General features: G+C 38.1%; 1 protein-coding gene across 3 annotated transcripts in view; it reads left to right on the top strand.

The window, feature by feature from the left end:
• COL19A1 (collagen type XIX alpha 1 chain) overlaps positions 1 to 13116 on the top strand; it is a 178115-nt gene that overhangs the window by 46209 nt on the left and 118790 nt on the right. The window contains exon 11 of one of the 3 annotated variants that reach the window (XM_057418812.1): positions 12710 to 12763. The exons of the other annotated variants lie outside the window; for them this stretch is intronic. Within the exon in view, the coding sequence (XP_057274795.1) occupies positions 12710 to 12763 (54 nt within the window). The remainder of the gene's footprint in view (positions 1 to 12709; positions 12764 to 13116) is intronic. 3 annotated transcript variants of the gene reach the window in all.

Here is a 13116-nt window from a genome sequence, read left to right as displayed (position 1 = left end):
GGGTTGGGTGGGTTGTTTTTGTTTTTTTTTGCTGGTCTGTGATGCCTTGGCAGTCAAGATGCATCACTCAATTGTTTTGACATATCACATTTTAGGGTTGGGTGAACTCTGTGTACTTAAAAGTTTAGTGGGATAGTTCCCCCTCCTGAGAGAGAGGGTGCCACCATGGCATGTACTTTAATACAAAGTACTAAGCCTCTTGCCGAGTTGTGGCTCATGGGTGTTATATGGGTCCTGCTAGCTGAAAAGCTCTTAAGCTTCTGAGAATGCGTGGATGGCAGCAAGGCTCAAAGGACTCAAGCTGCTTAAGGTGAGTAATTGGCTCTGTTCTTGGCCAGCCCATATTTGGCCATATTTTCCTATTATGAAAAAACTTTTTCTTCTTCCTCGGTCACTACATTCTGAAAAATAAAACCAATGTAGCCAGAAATGCAATTCATAAAATTCAGAAGACTTACCAAAGTAAACTGGTTTTGTGTGTTCCCCTTTATCCAAGCCTCCACAGTGATTGCTTTTTGGTGGTTCATTGTATACAGTTCATAGTGATAGAAATAATGCATCTATGTTTCTTAAATGACATTTTGTGAAATACTTGTGACACCATTGACTTTTAATATGTGACTTTCAAATAGCTTAGCTTTACTGTTGTAGTTTCTTGCCTAATTTTTCACAATCTAGGTTATGAACAGACAGCCTAAAGTAGTAAATATATTGAGTAAGCTTTTTAAAATAGCTGGTTTTGCACAGCAGGCCTGAAGAGGCAGGGAAATATTGAGTATGCTGTGCATTTGCTACTGCACTGTATGGGTGCTCCTGCACTGTATTAATAAAATAAACAGTTTAGACAGACTGAAAGGAGAAAGAAATACTTATATGAATAAAAACAATGTTTATCATTACACAACTTAGGTTTATATTCAAAGTCAGACTAGAGGGGAAAAAAAAGCCCCGAGTGTACATTTCAGGAGCTCTATCAACCGTATGAGTGTGATTTGTACTTCAGGAGTCATGAATTGGGTTTACATGAAGATACAGTAGGTATCTGTAAAGGATTATATTTGTAGAAGGATTGTTCCTTTTGCTCACTTGCATGTACTTTGGGGTTATTCAGCCTGGAGAAGGCTCTGGGGAGACCTTGTAGCAGCCTTCCAGTACCTAAAGGGACCCTACAAGAAATCTGGAGAGGGATTTTTGCAAGACCATGTAGTGACAGGACAAAATTTGAAGGCTTTAAACTAGAAGAGGCTAGATTTAGATTAGATATTGAGAAGAAATTCTTCCCTGTGAGGGTGGTGAGGCACTGGCACAGGTTGCCCAGAGAAGTCGTGGCTGCCCCATCCCTGTCAGTGTTCAAGGCCAGGCTGGACGGGGCTTTGAGCAACCTGGTCTGGTGGAAGGTGTCTCTGTCTGGAGCAGGTGGTTTGGAACTAGGAACTTGGAACTAGGAACTTTAAGGTCCCTTCCAAACCAAACTGTTCTAGGGTTTGTGGCAAGGACCCAACAAAGTGCGCATGAACTCACATTTTGTAAGCCAGAAGGTAGCAGGACTAGAATATATTGCGTTATGATGGTGTTTTTCTCATTTAACTTTATGAGATGGTTATCTGTAAGTTCAGTTTTCTCAAACCCACTATCAGTATTCTGTGTTCAATTTTAACTGGCTCTGAAACCCAGCACTGATACTTTTATTCTTGTTAAATTCTGTTACCCTTTTGTAATTAAGAGGGTTCTCTTTGTACCTGGTACAGGTAAAAAAAACATTAGTGAAAGGGTTTCCAAAACAAGATATAAATACCATTTGCGGTATGTGTGCCACACCAAAGTGGCATGTTAACACTTCCTATGCAGTCTACTTTGCACTGCCTGGTGGGAAGAGCTCCCCTTTCCCTTAGTGGTACCTGAGAACATGAGTTTAAAAACTGCTACGTTGTAAGGTTTTGGGTTTGGTTTTGGGTTTTTTTTGGGTTTTTTTTTTTTTTTTAGAGAAGTTGAATTCAGAAGCTTGGCTTAGAAATGTCCATTTGATTTCCAATATGATTTAAATATATATACATTAAGTTAAAAGTTGGGGGAAAAAAATATATATAGCATGCTAATATAGCATGTGACATCAAATTACTTTCAGAGATGCTTTCAAAACCCACCTCCATACTCCAGGGTCAGGTCTTCAGGGCCAGCTATGTCATAAAATTCACAACTGGAAACTTGTAAAATGTACATCCAAATCAAACTGTGTCGTCATGAAGAATCTTGTGACCATTGACTGCTTTCCCCATAGCGCCAGCTAGACCATGGAAACTCTGTCTAGAGTTTTTGAAAGCGTATCTGACTTTTCAGAAGAACAAATCTGAGAAGCCATTAGTGTTGAGGTTATAGTAATGCAGTCTTTTCCTTGCAGCTGTCTTGAAAAATCTCTGGACACAGTGCCTTCATATTTCATGTGCTGTACAGACCTTTGACAGGGGTTAGGATATTTCTGAAGTAGCTCATCAGTATCTCTGAGAAAGCTTCCAAAAATGCATGTGGAGCACTGGATAGATACTGCTTAAAGCCATCTTACTCAGTTTGTCTGTCTTTTGTTCAGTGCTGCCCAATTTCTGAGCTCCTGTCATTGCTAATCTGTTGTATTTCAGTATTTTTAGGTCAGGTATGGACATAAATTTTACCAGATATGCTGCTTTTGAAAAATCCTTGTACTGCTTTACTCTGAAGTCTCCAAAAGAGATAAAAAGAGTATAATTGCTAACATAGGAAAAGGTATTTAACAGCTTTTCAAAGTAAAATTGTGAGCTGTAAGAATGTAAAGCCAAAAGGGCATTTTAACATGAAATATGGTGCATATATCTAAAAACTAGAGTTTTGTGGGTAAACAAGTACATAGATTAGCCTCAAAAAATAAAGACTGCTTTTCCAATTGGAAATTTTATTACCACTAAGTTTAAAGCCTTGAGTTTAAGAATTGCTGGCTGTTGGAAATCAGGCAGTTAGACACCATCTATTACTGCAACAGATTTGGTATGAGCTTTGTATTCTGTGTTTTCAGTGATATCTTTGTGTATAATTAAGACATACCTGATTTTAAGAGATGGATGAATATGAAAGCGGTATCTCTCAGTAGCTGTCTGATACATATATGTAATTTCTAAAAATCTTACTTGGCAAATACACTTTAGAGCATTATGTTTTCCAAAACTTGTTTCATAGCTTTAGCATGTATAGTTCTTGCTTGCTCTCGCTCTCTCCTTAGCATAAGAAGGAAGTGTTTTGAATAGCCTTTGATCATAAATTTGATTCCAGAGAGCTGTCTGCTGTGCTGACTTATTTTTGCCTTATTAGGTGATTTTTGCAGTTCATAACTCCAGGAACTGTTGAGCTCCCTGGTTTTTCAATTCCTAAAGCTGAACGACAGCAGTACAGTTTGGTTCTCGATAGAAAACTCCATGGCATTAAATTACCTTGTGTGCAGTGACACTGCTTGGGTGTTATTTCCATTCTGGAAGGAATGGTGTATTAGTGACTACTGTAGACTGTGTGCTGTTGGTGAGCAGAGACTTCATTTTTAATTAAAGATTCATTGCTTTTTGAGGGGAGAGCGAAACTATGCTTCAGTCTGTCAGCTAGCCCATTTGAGGAAAGCCGTGGCACTGTCTTCTGTCCTTTGTGGTTTGCTCAAAATCAGATTAGTACATCTCAGTAGAACAGAAGTGCAAATGTGTTTTGGAAACCAGATGCAAATGCTTGCATTGCTCGGCATCAAAGCCATGGGCTACTTCAGGCAAGTGACACTGGTGAGGTAAGGGTGGGGGTGGAAGGTTATACCCTTTGGTATTTGCAATGAAGTTGTAATAACCACCAGAACTTGCCCGGTCACGGGGCCCCGACATGCAGCAGCCACTATTGTAATGTGAGGTGTGGCCAAAGAAACCAGAGGTCACCATCCATTTTATTAGGGGTCTGGGCTGCTGGGAGCAAAACTGAGGGTGGCACGGTGCCATGCAGGACAGGCTTTTGTTAGCGTGTTATGTAACGTGGAAGTGAGAAATAATGCAGTTGTTAAATAATGTGGTCGTTAAATGCAGCTCTTTGTTCCTTAATCAGAGATTCATGAATACTCTAGCTGTGAGCCTGCCTGGCTCTGGGATTCTTAATTGCGTTTCAGAAGCCTCAGTCAGGACCTTATAACTTTGAAAGGGCGGGGGCAGGCTGGTGGATTCTTCTTCAATTGTTAGTAAATTGTATTTACTGGGTTCTTTCTGTGAGATTTCTGTGGCATATAGATTTTATTTTTCCCTCCTTCAGAGCTAGAAAGTGAGGGCTAGAGACTGTCCGGTTTAAAATAATATTCTGAGCTTTTCACATCTCATCAGAAAGTATGGCTTTAAGAAAAATGTCCATTATAACAAGACTTAGTGTTGGAAAAGTTGGTAGGGGTGTGTTGCAGGAGATGGCTAACTGGGGAGGAAGGAACTTTCTCGCTGTACTGCAGCACTGTACAGCTAGTCTGACACATTTTGCTTAGTTTTGCTTGTCGACTTTTGAGGAATTAAGATATTAGACTTCAAACACTAGATTTTGGATCTGATTAATCATTAATCTATATTAGGATAATTTTGGATACCTTTGTTACTGTACTTCATTTAATTTATATATAACATTGTTTTCTCCTTGACTAACAGCTTTTATTACAAGTAGTGCATGAGAGTTAAAAAAAATTAGTTTCATGTGGTAGAAAATTATATGTAGTACAAATTATACAGAGGTTATAGATTATACTGTTAGCTGCTGTGGCTCGTGACCTATTAACTTTTAACTGTCCTTTGCCTTTTTATTGGTACATGAGATGTATTATGTATACAATTATTTAAATAACTCCAACTCATATGGGCATTTTTAATGTCAATGAATATACTTCCCAAAAAGACTTTTAAAATTATAATGTGGGGTTTATATTCTGAATTCCATGCAAACTGTTTTTTTTTAACTCATAGATACCAAGTTGTTGGACATAAAAACTGCTTTTTGTTCACATCATGAGATTTTTCGTAGGTATTGCAAAATAGACTATTGTGTTTGTTTGGGTTTTTTTTCAATTCCTACTGCTATCCAGTATTTATCAACACCGAAGATCCATACTGTATGTTTCAAGTCTGAATTGATTAAATCAATGTGACACGCTGAGGCTGGGCCAAGTCTTGTCTAACCAGCAGTCAGCACTGTTACTCTGGCATGAGTCTCCCAAAAATAGAAACACAAGAAGTCAAACAAGTAAGTGGAAGGGCACTAAAAGAAAAAGTGCTGTTAATTCCACTGTTGACTTTCTGTCTAATGGATTCTTGTTCCCAAGCCATGCTAAGTAAAGCAACTGGCACGGGGTGTGTTTCTGCAGATGGCTCAGCAGTGACACACGGGGCCCAGCTGGTTGACAGGTGTTTGATTTGTATTTAACAAGTACCTCACGCCAGCCAGATTTTTCTGTTACAGATACTAGGAAGCCAGTCAGCTGATGCTTTTTCTGCAGAATTAACACCCCTTTCACTGTGCTTCCCTTACGTTGTGAATGGCAGTTCTGATTTTTCCGTATAAGTGAAGATAACATTATTTTAGTTTGTAATAAGAAGGATACAAAATAGGAGAAATTAATCCATAGTTGAATTATTTAATAGTTGTAATCTGCTACCTTTACAAATGGAAGAGGCAAAACATTTTTATTTATAGCTGTTGACAGTAAGATCTCAAGAAATATTTATTTAGCTGTCCACTCCTTAGAATGAAAATTCCCTTAACGAGTATGCATGGAAGGATAATGACAGATTTCTGGCATATAGCTGTTACACGCTGTGTTCCTGTGTCTTCCCATAGTGTGAGAAGGACTTTCTTGTACAGTATAGCACACATAAGCCTGGAGTAAAAGAAATTCACTGCCCAGAGGTGATACAGTATTGGCTGAAATGCACCCAAGGCCGTGAGGGAAGAGTGAAGGAGGGAAACTACTAAATAGATGAGAATAAGTAGTGTACAATCCTATTCCTTATTGGTTTTGCTGTGAGCTACATAACAGCACACTGCATAATTGGAGAAAGGTTGTCTCAACCGTGGCCCATTTATTTAATTACAGTTTGGGGGGTTTGTTTTCTTTTAATAACTGGGAGTGGAAGAAATTAATGATCTTTGTGGCATTTGTTAGTGCCATGATAGCAACTGCTGGCAAAACCAGCTGTGGAAATAGTAGAGTATCAGGATGCTGTTATTAATCATCCTTGATTAATGTGAACTCTGAGAGCTTTAGCTAGTGGGATGTGTAATGTGACATTGACTATGTCCAGTTTGCCATTTCTTTATGTTTTTATCTGAGCATTTTTTTTTCCTGGTAAAAAAATCCCTGAGGTGGAAGAAGATGAGACTACAGGAACTGTTAACAAAAATGTGTGGCTCTTTGCAGTGACAAGGTGATAATGCCAGTGCTATGAAATAGCCAGAAGAAATACCACCATCTAGAATATGGTGTACTGGCAGTACTTCTGCTGCTGAACCTCAGAAGAATGAGGAAGGAATGAGCCAGAGAAATGGCTGTCAGAGTAACGTTGATTCTCTAAGTAAAATCAGTTTTAGTGAAACGATGATTATAAACTCGTGCAGAGATTCTGCATCCCTTGAATAGTGGACTAGCTTGCTTTCTGGGTCAGACATCCTAGACTTGGTATATGGAATAGGCTAATGGCCCTCAAAGAGGTTAAGAAAAGGGCCTGAAAGGAAAAGTTACAACTCTACTAAGCCGAGATGTCACTGTTCTTCAAAAAGCTGCTCAGAATTTACAGTAATGGGGTACACCTGGAGATTTACCTTTAGGGATCAGATCCTAGGTCAGTAGATCCACTCACAGTAGATCCAGACTCACAGGTCAGACATTGTCTGTTTGAGTCCTAATAACATAGCTGGTATATCCACTTCATCCAAATACTAGCCTTCCTTCAAAATGCATCAAATGTCAAAAGGCATTGTTTTAGAAGTGAGGAGATACATTTCTTGGGAAAGTCTTAAACTTCCAAGTGGAAATTGTGTTGTGAACTGGTTTACTTATCAGTAGTCGATAGAAGGTTTGCAGTTAGAGAAGCACACCAACAACATGGTATTCCAGAAACAGTACTCGTGAGTTCCTAGATTAGAAATTCCAGTCAATATGAGGTCTGTTTATTTTCGATTCACCTTAAGTCCTTGGTTTTGCTAGTGTTTTTTCTTTGTTTGTTTGGTTTTGTTTGGTTTTTTTCATATTTAATGGTCTGTGGGACAGATATTTGTTAGTGTAAACCAGCATTTGTATTACCTGAGAATCTCCCTCCTGAATTTTCAGTTTCTGGAAATGGATGATGATGATAATTCCTGCATTAATGAATATCTGCTGACATCTAAGAGGTTGGCCAATGCTGTTTACCTTCCTAATATAGGCTTGGGGCTCCAATTATTGTGGTGAATATAGTAGTGATAACATATTTTGTTATTTTGAAAAGACCTTGGAATTTCATTAATATTGGATAATGTGTTTTAGCTTTTATTTAACATTATTGCGTTTCAAATATTTTAGCAAGGCCAATTAGATTAATTGCCACTTCTGCCGAAACTTTAATAAATTTAGATTTGCTTTAATGCCATGTTATGGCTGGGTTAACAATAAATCAATAGATGGTGTGTCAGGCAATTTCTTTTGACTGACCTACTGTAAGGGAGAAAAGACAGTTACAAAAATCAATTAGTTGTCCACGAGTACAACATCACTTCCAAATTTTTTCTACTGTGTTGCTTCAGGTGACACAGCTGGGGAAGTGATCATTCCCTTGTACTCAGCACTGGTGAGGCTGTACCTTGAATACTGTGTTCAGTTTCGCCTGTCAGTACAAGAGAGACATTGAAGTACTGGAGTGTGTCCAAAGAAAAACAACAAAGCTGGTGAAGGTTTGAGAGCACAAGTTTAGAGCTGGGGGAACTGGGTTTGTTCAGGCTGAAGAAAGGAGTCTTGGGGGAGACCTTTCACTCACTACAGCTACCTGAAAGGTTGTAGAGAAGTGGGTGTCGGTCTCTTCTCCCAAGTAAGAAGTAATAGGTCAAGAGGAAACAGCTTCAAATTGTGCCAAAGGAGGTTTAAATTTTTCCAGGGAAGGAAAAAATTCTTCACAGAAAGGGTTGTCAAACATTGGAACAGACTGCCCAGGGAAGTTACTGAGTCACCATCCTTAGAGGTATTTAAGACATGTAGACATGGCACTTAGGGACATGGTTTAGTGGCTGACTTGGGAGTGCTATGTTAATGGTTGGACTTGATGACCTTAAAGGTCTTTTTCAACCTAAACAATTTAATGATTCTTGATGAAGGTGGTCAAGAAGGAAGCAGTTGTCACTTCTTCAAGGACATGTGTTAGCAGTGAATTCCACTTGTGTTTTGCTAAATGCAGAAAGTACGCCTACTGACAATAGAGGCTCTTTTTCTGCTCATACTTTTCTTGAGGGTATAAAAACAGCTCCTCGGCATCTATCATAAAGGCTTCGGTCAGTTCGTTGTCAGATTTCAAAACTAAAATTAAAAAAAGGCAGTATGCCAGCCTACAGCCTGTAGTTATGCATGAAAACAAATGGAGTGATCTTTTCATCCTAGTTTTTTCAGAACAACTTCTCTGAGTTCTCATGTCATGTCTAAATAATTTGTGAGAGCAAAATATAGACACAAAGTTTTGTCTTATGTGTTTCATTTGTGAAATGAGTGCTCTATGTATTTGAGTATAGAAATTGTGTGAATTGCCTGCTTTGTAAGACATGCTAATTAGTACAAAAGGAAACAATGCCAACTAAAGAGAGCGCAGTCTGGAGTAAGGAGCACTGCGGCCATGTTCTTTGAACCTCTGAGCTGTGTCTGGCTGCTGATTCATTAGTTTGCAAAGCACCAAAACCTACATTTTCAAGTGTTTAATTCAGAATGCATTAATGTCTAGTTGCCTGAACAGATAGGCTGGTCAGCCTTGTCCTGAAGGTGGGTATCAGGAAGGTTTGGGAAGGAGGAAAAATGGATACCTCCTGATCTCAGATTATATTATGAGATGCAATTGAGTACTGTAGGGCTTTCTTATTGGCCTTTCTCTTGAGCAGCTGTGCAAAAAAGCCACAGGAGCCCTGATCACAAAGACACAAGAGTCCTCTGACCAGCCCTCACCCCTTTGGCCAAACCATGATGTTCCTGCTCTGCTGGAGCTGCTTGTCCTCTTGAAGCAGGACAGAGCAAAGGAAACAATATACCTGTCACAAGCCCTTCATCAGGTTATTTCAAGAGAGGATTTTATGCTTGCTCACATGGCTCAAGGATAGAACTAAGCAAGTACTCAGCAAGTGTATTGGTAATTCAGCAGTAACCAAGTGGGATCGAAAGGATAATTAGGACCCAAAATGTCATGTTAGCAGAAACTCATGACTAATCTAGGAGATTCATGGGGCAAGTCTTGGCAAATATCAGCTGAATATATTTTTATGTCATTAATATTCTATCAGGTGATCCTAACCTTTTACAGGAGCCTGATTAAAGAAATAAGGAAATATTCTAGTAGGCTAAGGAAGGTGTCACATAATGGAGTGTAATTGGTGTGGGATTTTTATTTGTTAAAGACAAAGCTCTGCCCTTGCTGGTGGCTCTGGACTGGCTTGGTATGTGCTTCACAGGGGGATGCTGCTCAAGCCCTCTGATAGTACATTCTTGAACATTACACTCCATTTCTGCAAAAAATAGTTGCCCTCATTTTAAAATACGGGCCTATTAGATTATTCCAGGGGTCTGGCAGACTCAGGGTAATGGAAGGCACATATCCATAAATTATCAAAACAATAAGTAGTGTTTGACCATGCTGATTTTACTTCTATTGAGATGAGTTTCCTTCCTAGTAACCTTGGAGTATCAAGACTATTCTGTAAATCAAGCTCCTGGCAGTGCTCTAGTAAATTTAAAAATAAAGAGGAAAATGTTTGGTTTTCATCTCGAGGTTGCAGAAGCATCTGACTGTTTCTTGGTGGGTTTCGGGTGGGTTTTTTTTTTGTTTTATTTGTTTTGCTTTAATTTTGCAAAACCGTATCTGCAAAATGCATAAAGTATTTTACAGAAATGATTTCTCTTTCCCAGCCTTGAAGAGAATATCATGACGCTCCGGCATGTTGGCCAATATAAATCATATTAATGCCTAAAATGTTCCAAATACCAAAACATGTTCCCAGTTATTGATAACGGGTTCTCTCAATTTATTATTATTTTTTTTTTGTGATTAGATAATGTGCTGCCTAATTAATTTTTGGCACCCTACTGTTTGGCAGTGCATGTGTCCAGGGCACCTAATAAAGGTCACATATTTGTATGTTAAGATAGCCTTTTTTTTTTTAATCTGGAAGTCTCTTATTTAGCGGGCTAAAAATACCTAAATGTGGAAATCAGGGTGTTAAAAATGAATGTAAATGCATTCGAAGAAAGTTTCTATGTACACAGATACACAGTGTCTTACTCTAACTTAAAAACCCTTAGGTATAAACTGAATCTCTAATTTTATAGGGTGTTGCATTATAATTACAAACTGCATAATCAATAAATGATAAATATATTAAAAACTTGATTATAAATACACTGCTAATTTCCCGAATAGTTAAAGAAACCGCAATATCAATCATTTTAGATTTTATAAGAATCAGTATTGATCTAGGAGGTTATTTTTGCATTGTGTTGAAGGGATAAGCATTTATATTCGCTGATTAAACAGTGCAAGGCAAAACATCTATAGCTTGTCTCCACAAAAAAAAATCCAACAACAAACCACAACAGTGAATGTGGGTTTTTTTTTTTCTAGTTTACAGTGCTCTGATATAGCAGCAAAGGTGAAATATTATTGGGTAAATATTAATGATGAAAAAATTTTCTGAATTCATGCTGTAAATCTCGAGAAAATGAAGGGCTAAGGATTACTTGTAACGATTAATTAGATTTTTACCCCAGCATGCTATCATCTATTTTTACAGAGGGGAGCTGGAATGAAGATGTTGGAAACTCTATCATGACTGGAGTTAGAAAAATTCCATTTTAAGAAGCTATTTTAAGCTGTATTTTAATTGCTGTAAATCATCAGTGCTTTGTATTTATTTGCTTAATTACTTGTATCATTTTGATGAGTAATTGTTCTTTTATTGTCTCTTTCTCTTGTTAAGAGAGATTGGAGTTTTTCCTTTGTCTCTGTTCTTTTTTGTGTGTCTGGGAGGCATTCGTCTTCTGCTTGGCTTGGAATCAAACAAGTGAACTTTCAAAACTTTCTTTTGTGGCTGAATCCTGGCTTGGCTAGATAACTGAATTGGATAGTGTGTGAGTTACAAGGGCAAACTTCTGTCCAGGGATTAACACCCATGAATTGAATGGAGAAAGCATTTGATTTTAGATTCCTTTAATAAGTCTTCTAAGCTCCCACTTGAAGTAATATGAACAAGGGTGAATTCTATTAGAATTTAGGTCAGTAACTTTAGATTTATTGAGACCAAAATTAATGTACTTCACTGTGGCATATTTCATGTAGATAGAGGGTGGCTCTTAGCTTTCAGTGTCACAGCCTAGTTCTCACTAGGTCTGTAACTGTTTAATATGCTTTGCCAAGAAGGAATGGAAAAGGAAACTGCTGCAATATTTTATGTTTTAATTTAAACAAGATAATAGTAGGTTTTTAACTATATCTTTTCTTAGAAGTCCCTGTAGTAAATGCAGAATTGCATTGTCTATAGCTTTCAATTCAGACTTGTTGATTTGTATTTTTCTCTTTTACTCAACTTGTCCTTATTCAGATATTGAAGATGAAGTTTACCATGTTACTCAGCTTGGATAGTTACCTTTAAAAACTTTTTTTATTAACAAGGTTTTTGTTTTTACTTATGCTTATTTGTTGAGCAAAACTTTTAAGTATCTGGTTTCCTGAATGGAATTTACAAACCCAAATCAGATTAATTTTCATGGGCAATGCAAGGAGAAAGTCATTTGTGGGTCAGGGAATGACTAACAGTCGACCATATAGCTGACTTATTTTGTTCTTGGGGTAGAGGAGGCGGTAATTTAAGAACATGCACAGAACATGCACTTAGGAAGCAGAAGAAACAAATTTTTGTCTGCCTCATTGCATAGGATCAAGATTTGCATTTCCTCCTGCCAAATAGGCTGGGGAAAGATACGAAACCCCGCTTTGAGCAGAACCTAGAAACCAGCAGTCAGCTTAGTATGTACAACTCCCTGTGGGACCTAGCAATTTAAGCATGGATCCTTGTGGTCTCAAGTACCTAATAAGACTTAGGGAGAGACTGGAAGATGTGGCACCCTTGGGATTTTAGGTACTTGAGTAGTATGCAAGAGTCCCCTGAAATATTTTTTTCTGAATCAGGGCCTGAAATAAAACTTAAGAAAGATTCTCATGGGATCCAAACTGAAGCAACCTACAGCTGCTGCATAATTAAATAGCCTGTAATTGTTAATTACATAATATTTTGAAAGTGAAATGTATTTTAACCAAATACAAGTCACCAGACATAAACAAACCTAGAGATAATTCAACTCTTCTGTAGAAAAGGAACGAGAAGCAGTGCATGTCTAGATGTCTTTTTCTCTTAATTTAGCTCACTCGTGAGTTAGGTCTGTAATATGATGGCTATGTACATTTTGTTTCAGGGGGAAGCTGGCTTAGTAGGTGCTCCTGGCATACCTGGTCTTACTGGTTCCAAGGTAAAAGAAATAAATAAACCACCACCTACAACAAAAAAACAGTCTAATTTTCTGCATTTTCACTCTCAACATCCTTTTTGCCAGCTGTCCAGTATCTACATAAATTGCACTTAACTTACATATCCAATTTGTGAGTTGTATAATGTGACAGAGGAACTTTACTATCAGTTTCTAAAAACCTGCCTATCAGCATCATTTTGCATTAAGAGCAGTTGCCTAAGCCTCAGAACTGTGCAGGTCTTTCCAGCCACAAGGTAGCAGATTCAAAAATTCCAAATTTGAGAGTCTCATGATCTCAGCAAAATGAGATGAGGGATGGCGCTGCTGCTTCCTGTCTTGCATTTGAATCTTTT

This window comes from Pezoporus wallicus, unplaced genomic scaffold, assembly GCF_028554395.1.
Source record: "Pezoporus wallicus isolate ANWC-B61680 ecotype Strahan unplaced genomic scaffold, APGP_CSIRO_Pwel_v1 contig_4901, whole genome shotgun sequence".
Taxonomy (NCBI): Eukaryota; Metazoa; Chordata; class Aves; order Psittaciformes; family Psittacidae; genus Pezoporus; species Pezoporus wallicus.
This window is presented reverse-complemented; position numbering and strand designations above follow the sequence as displayed.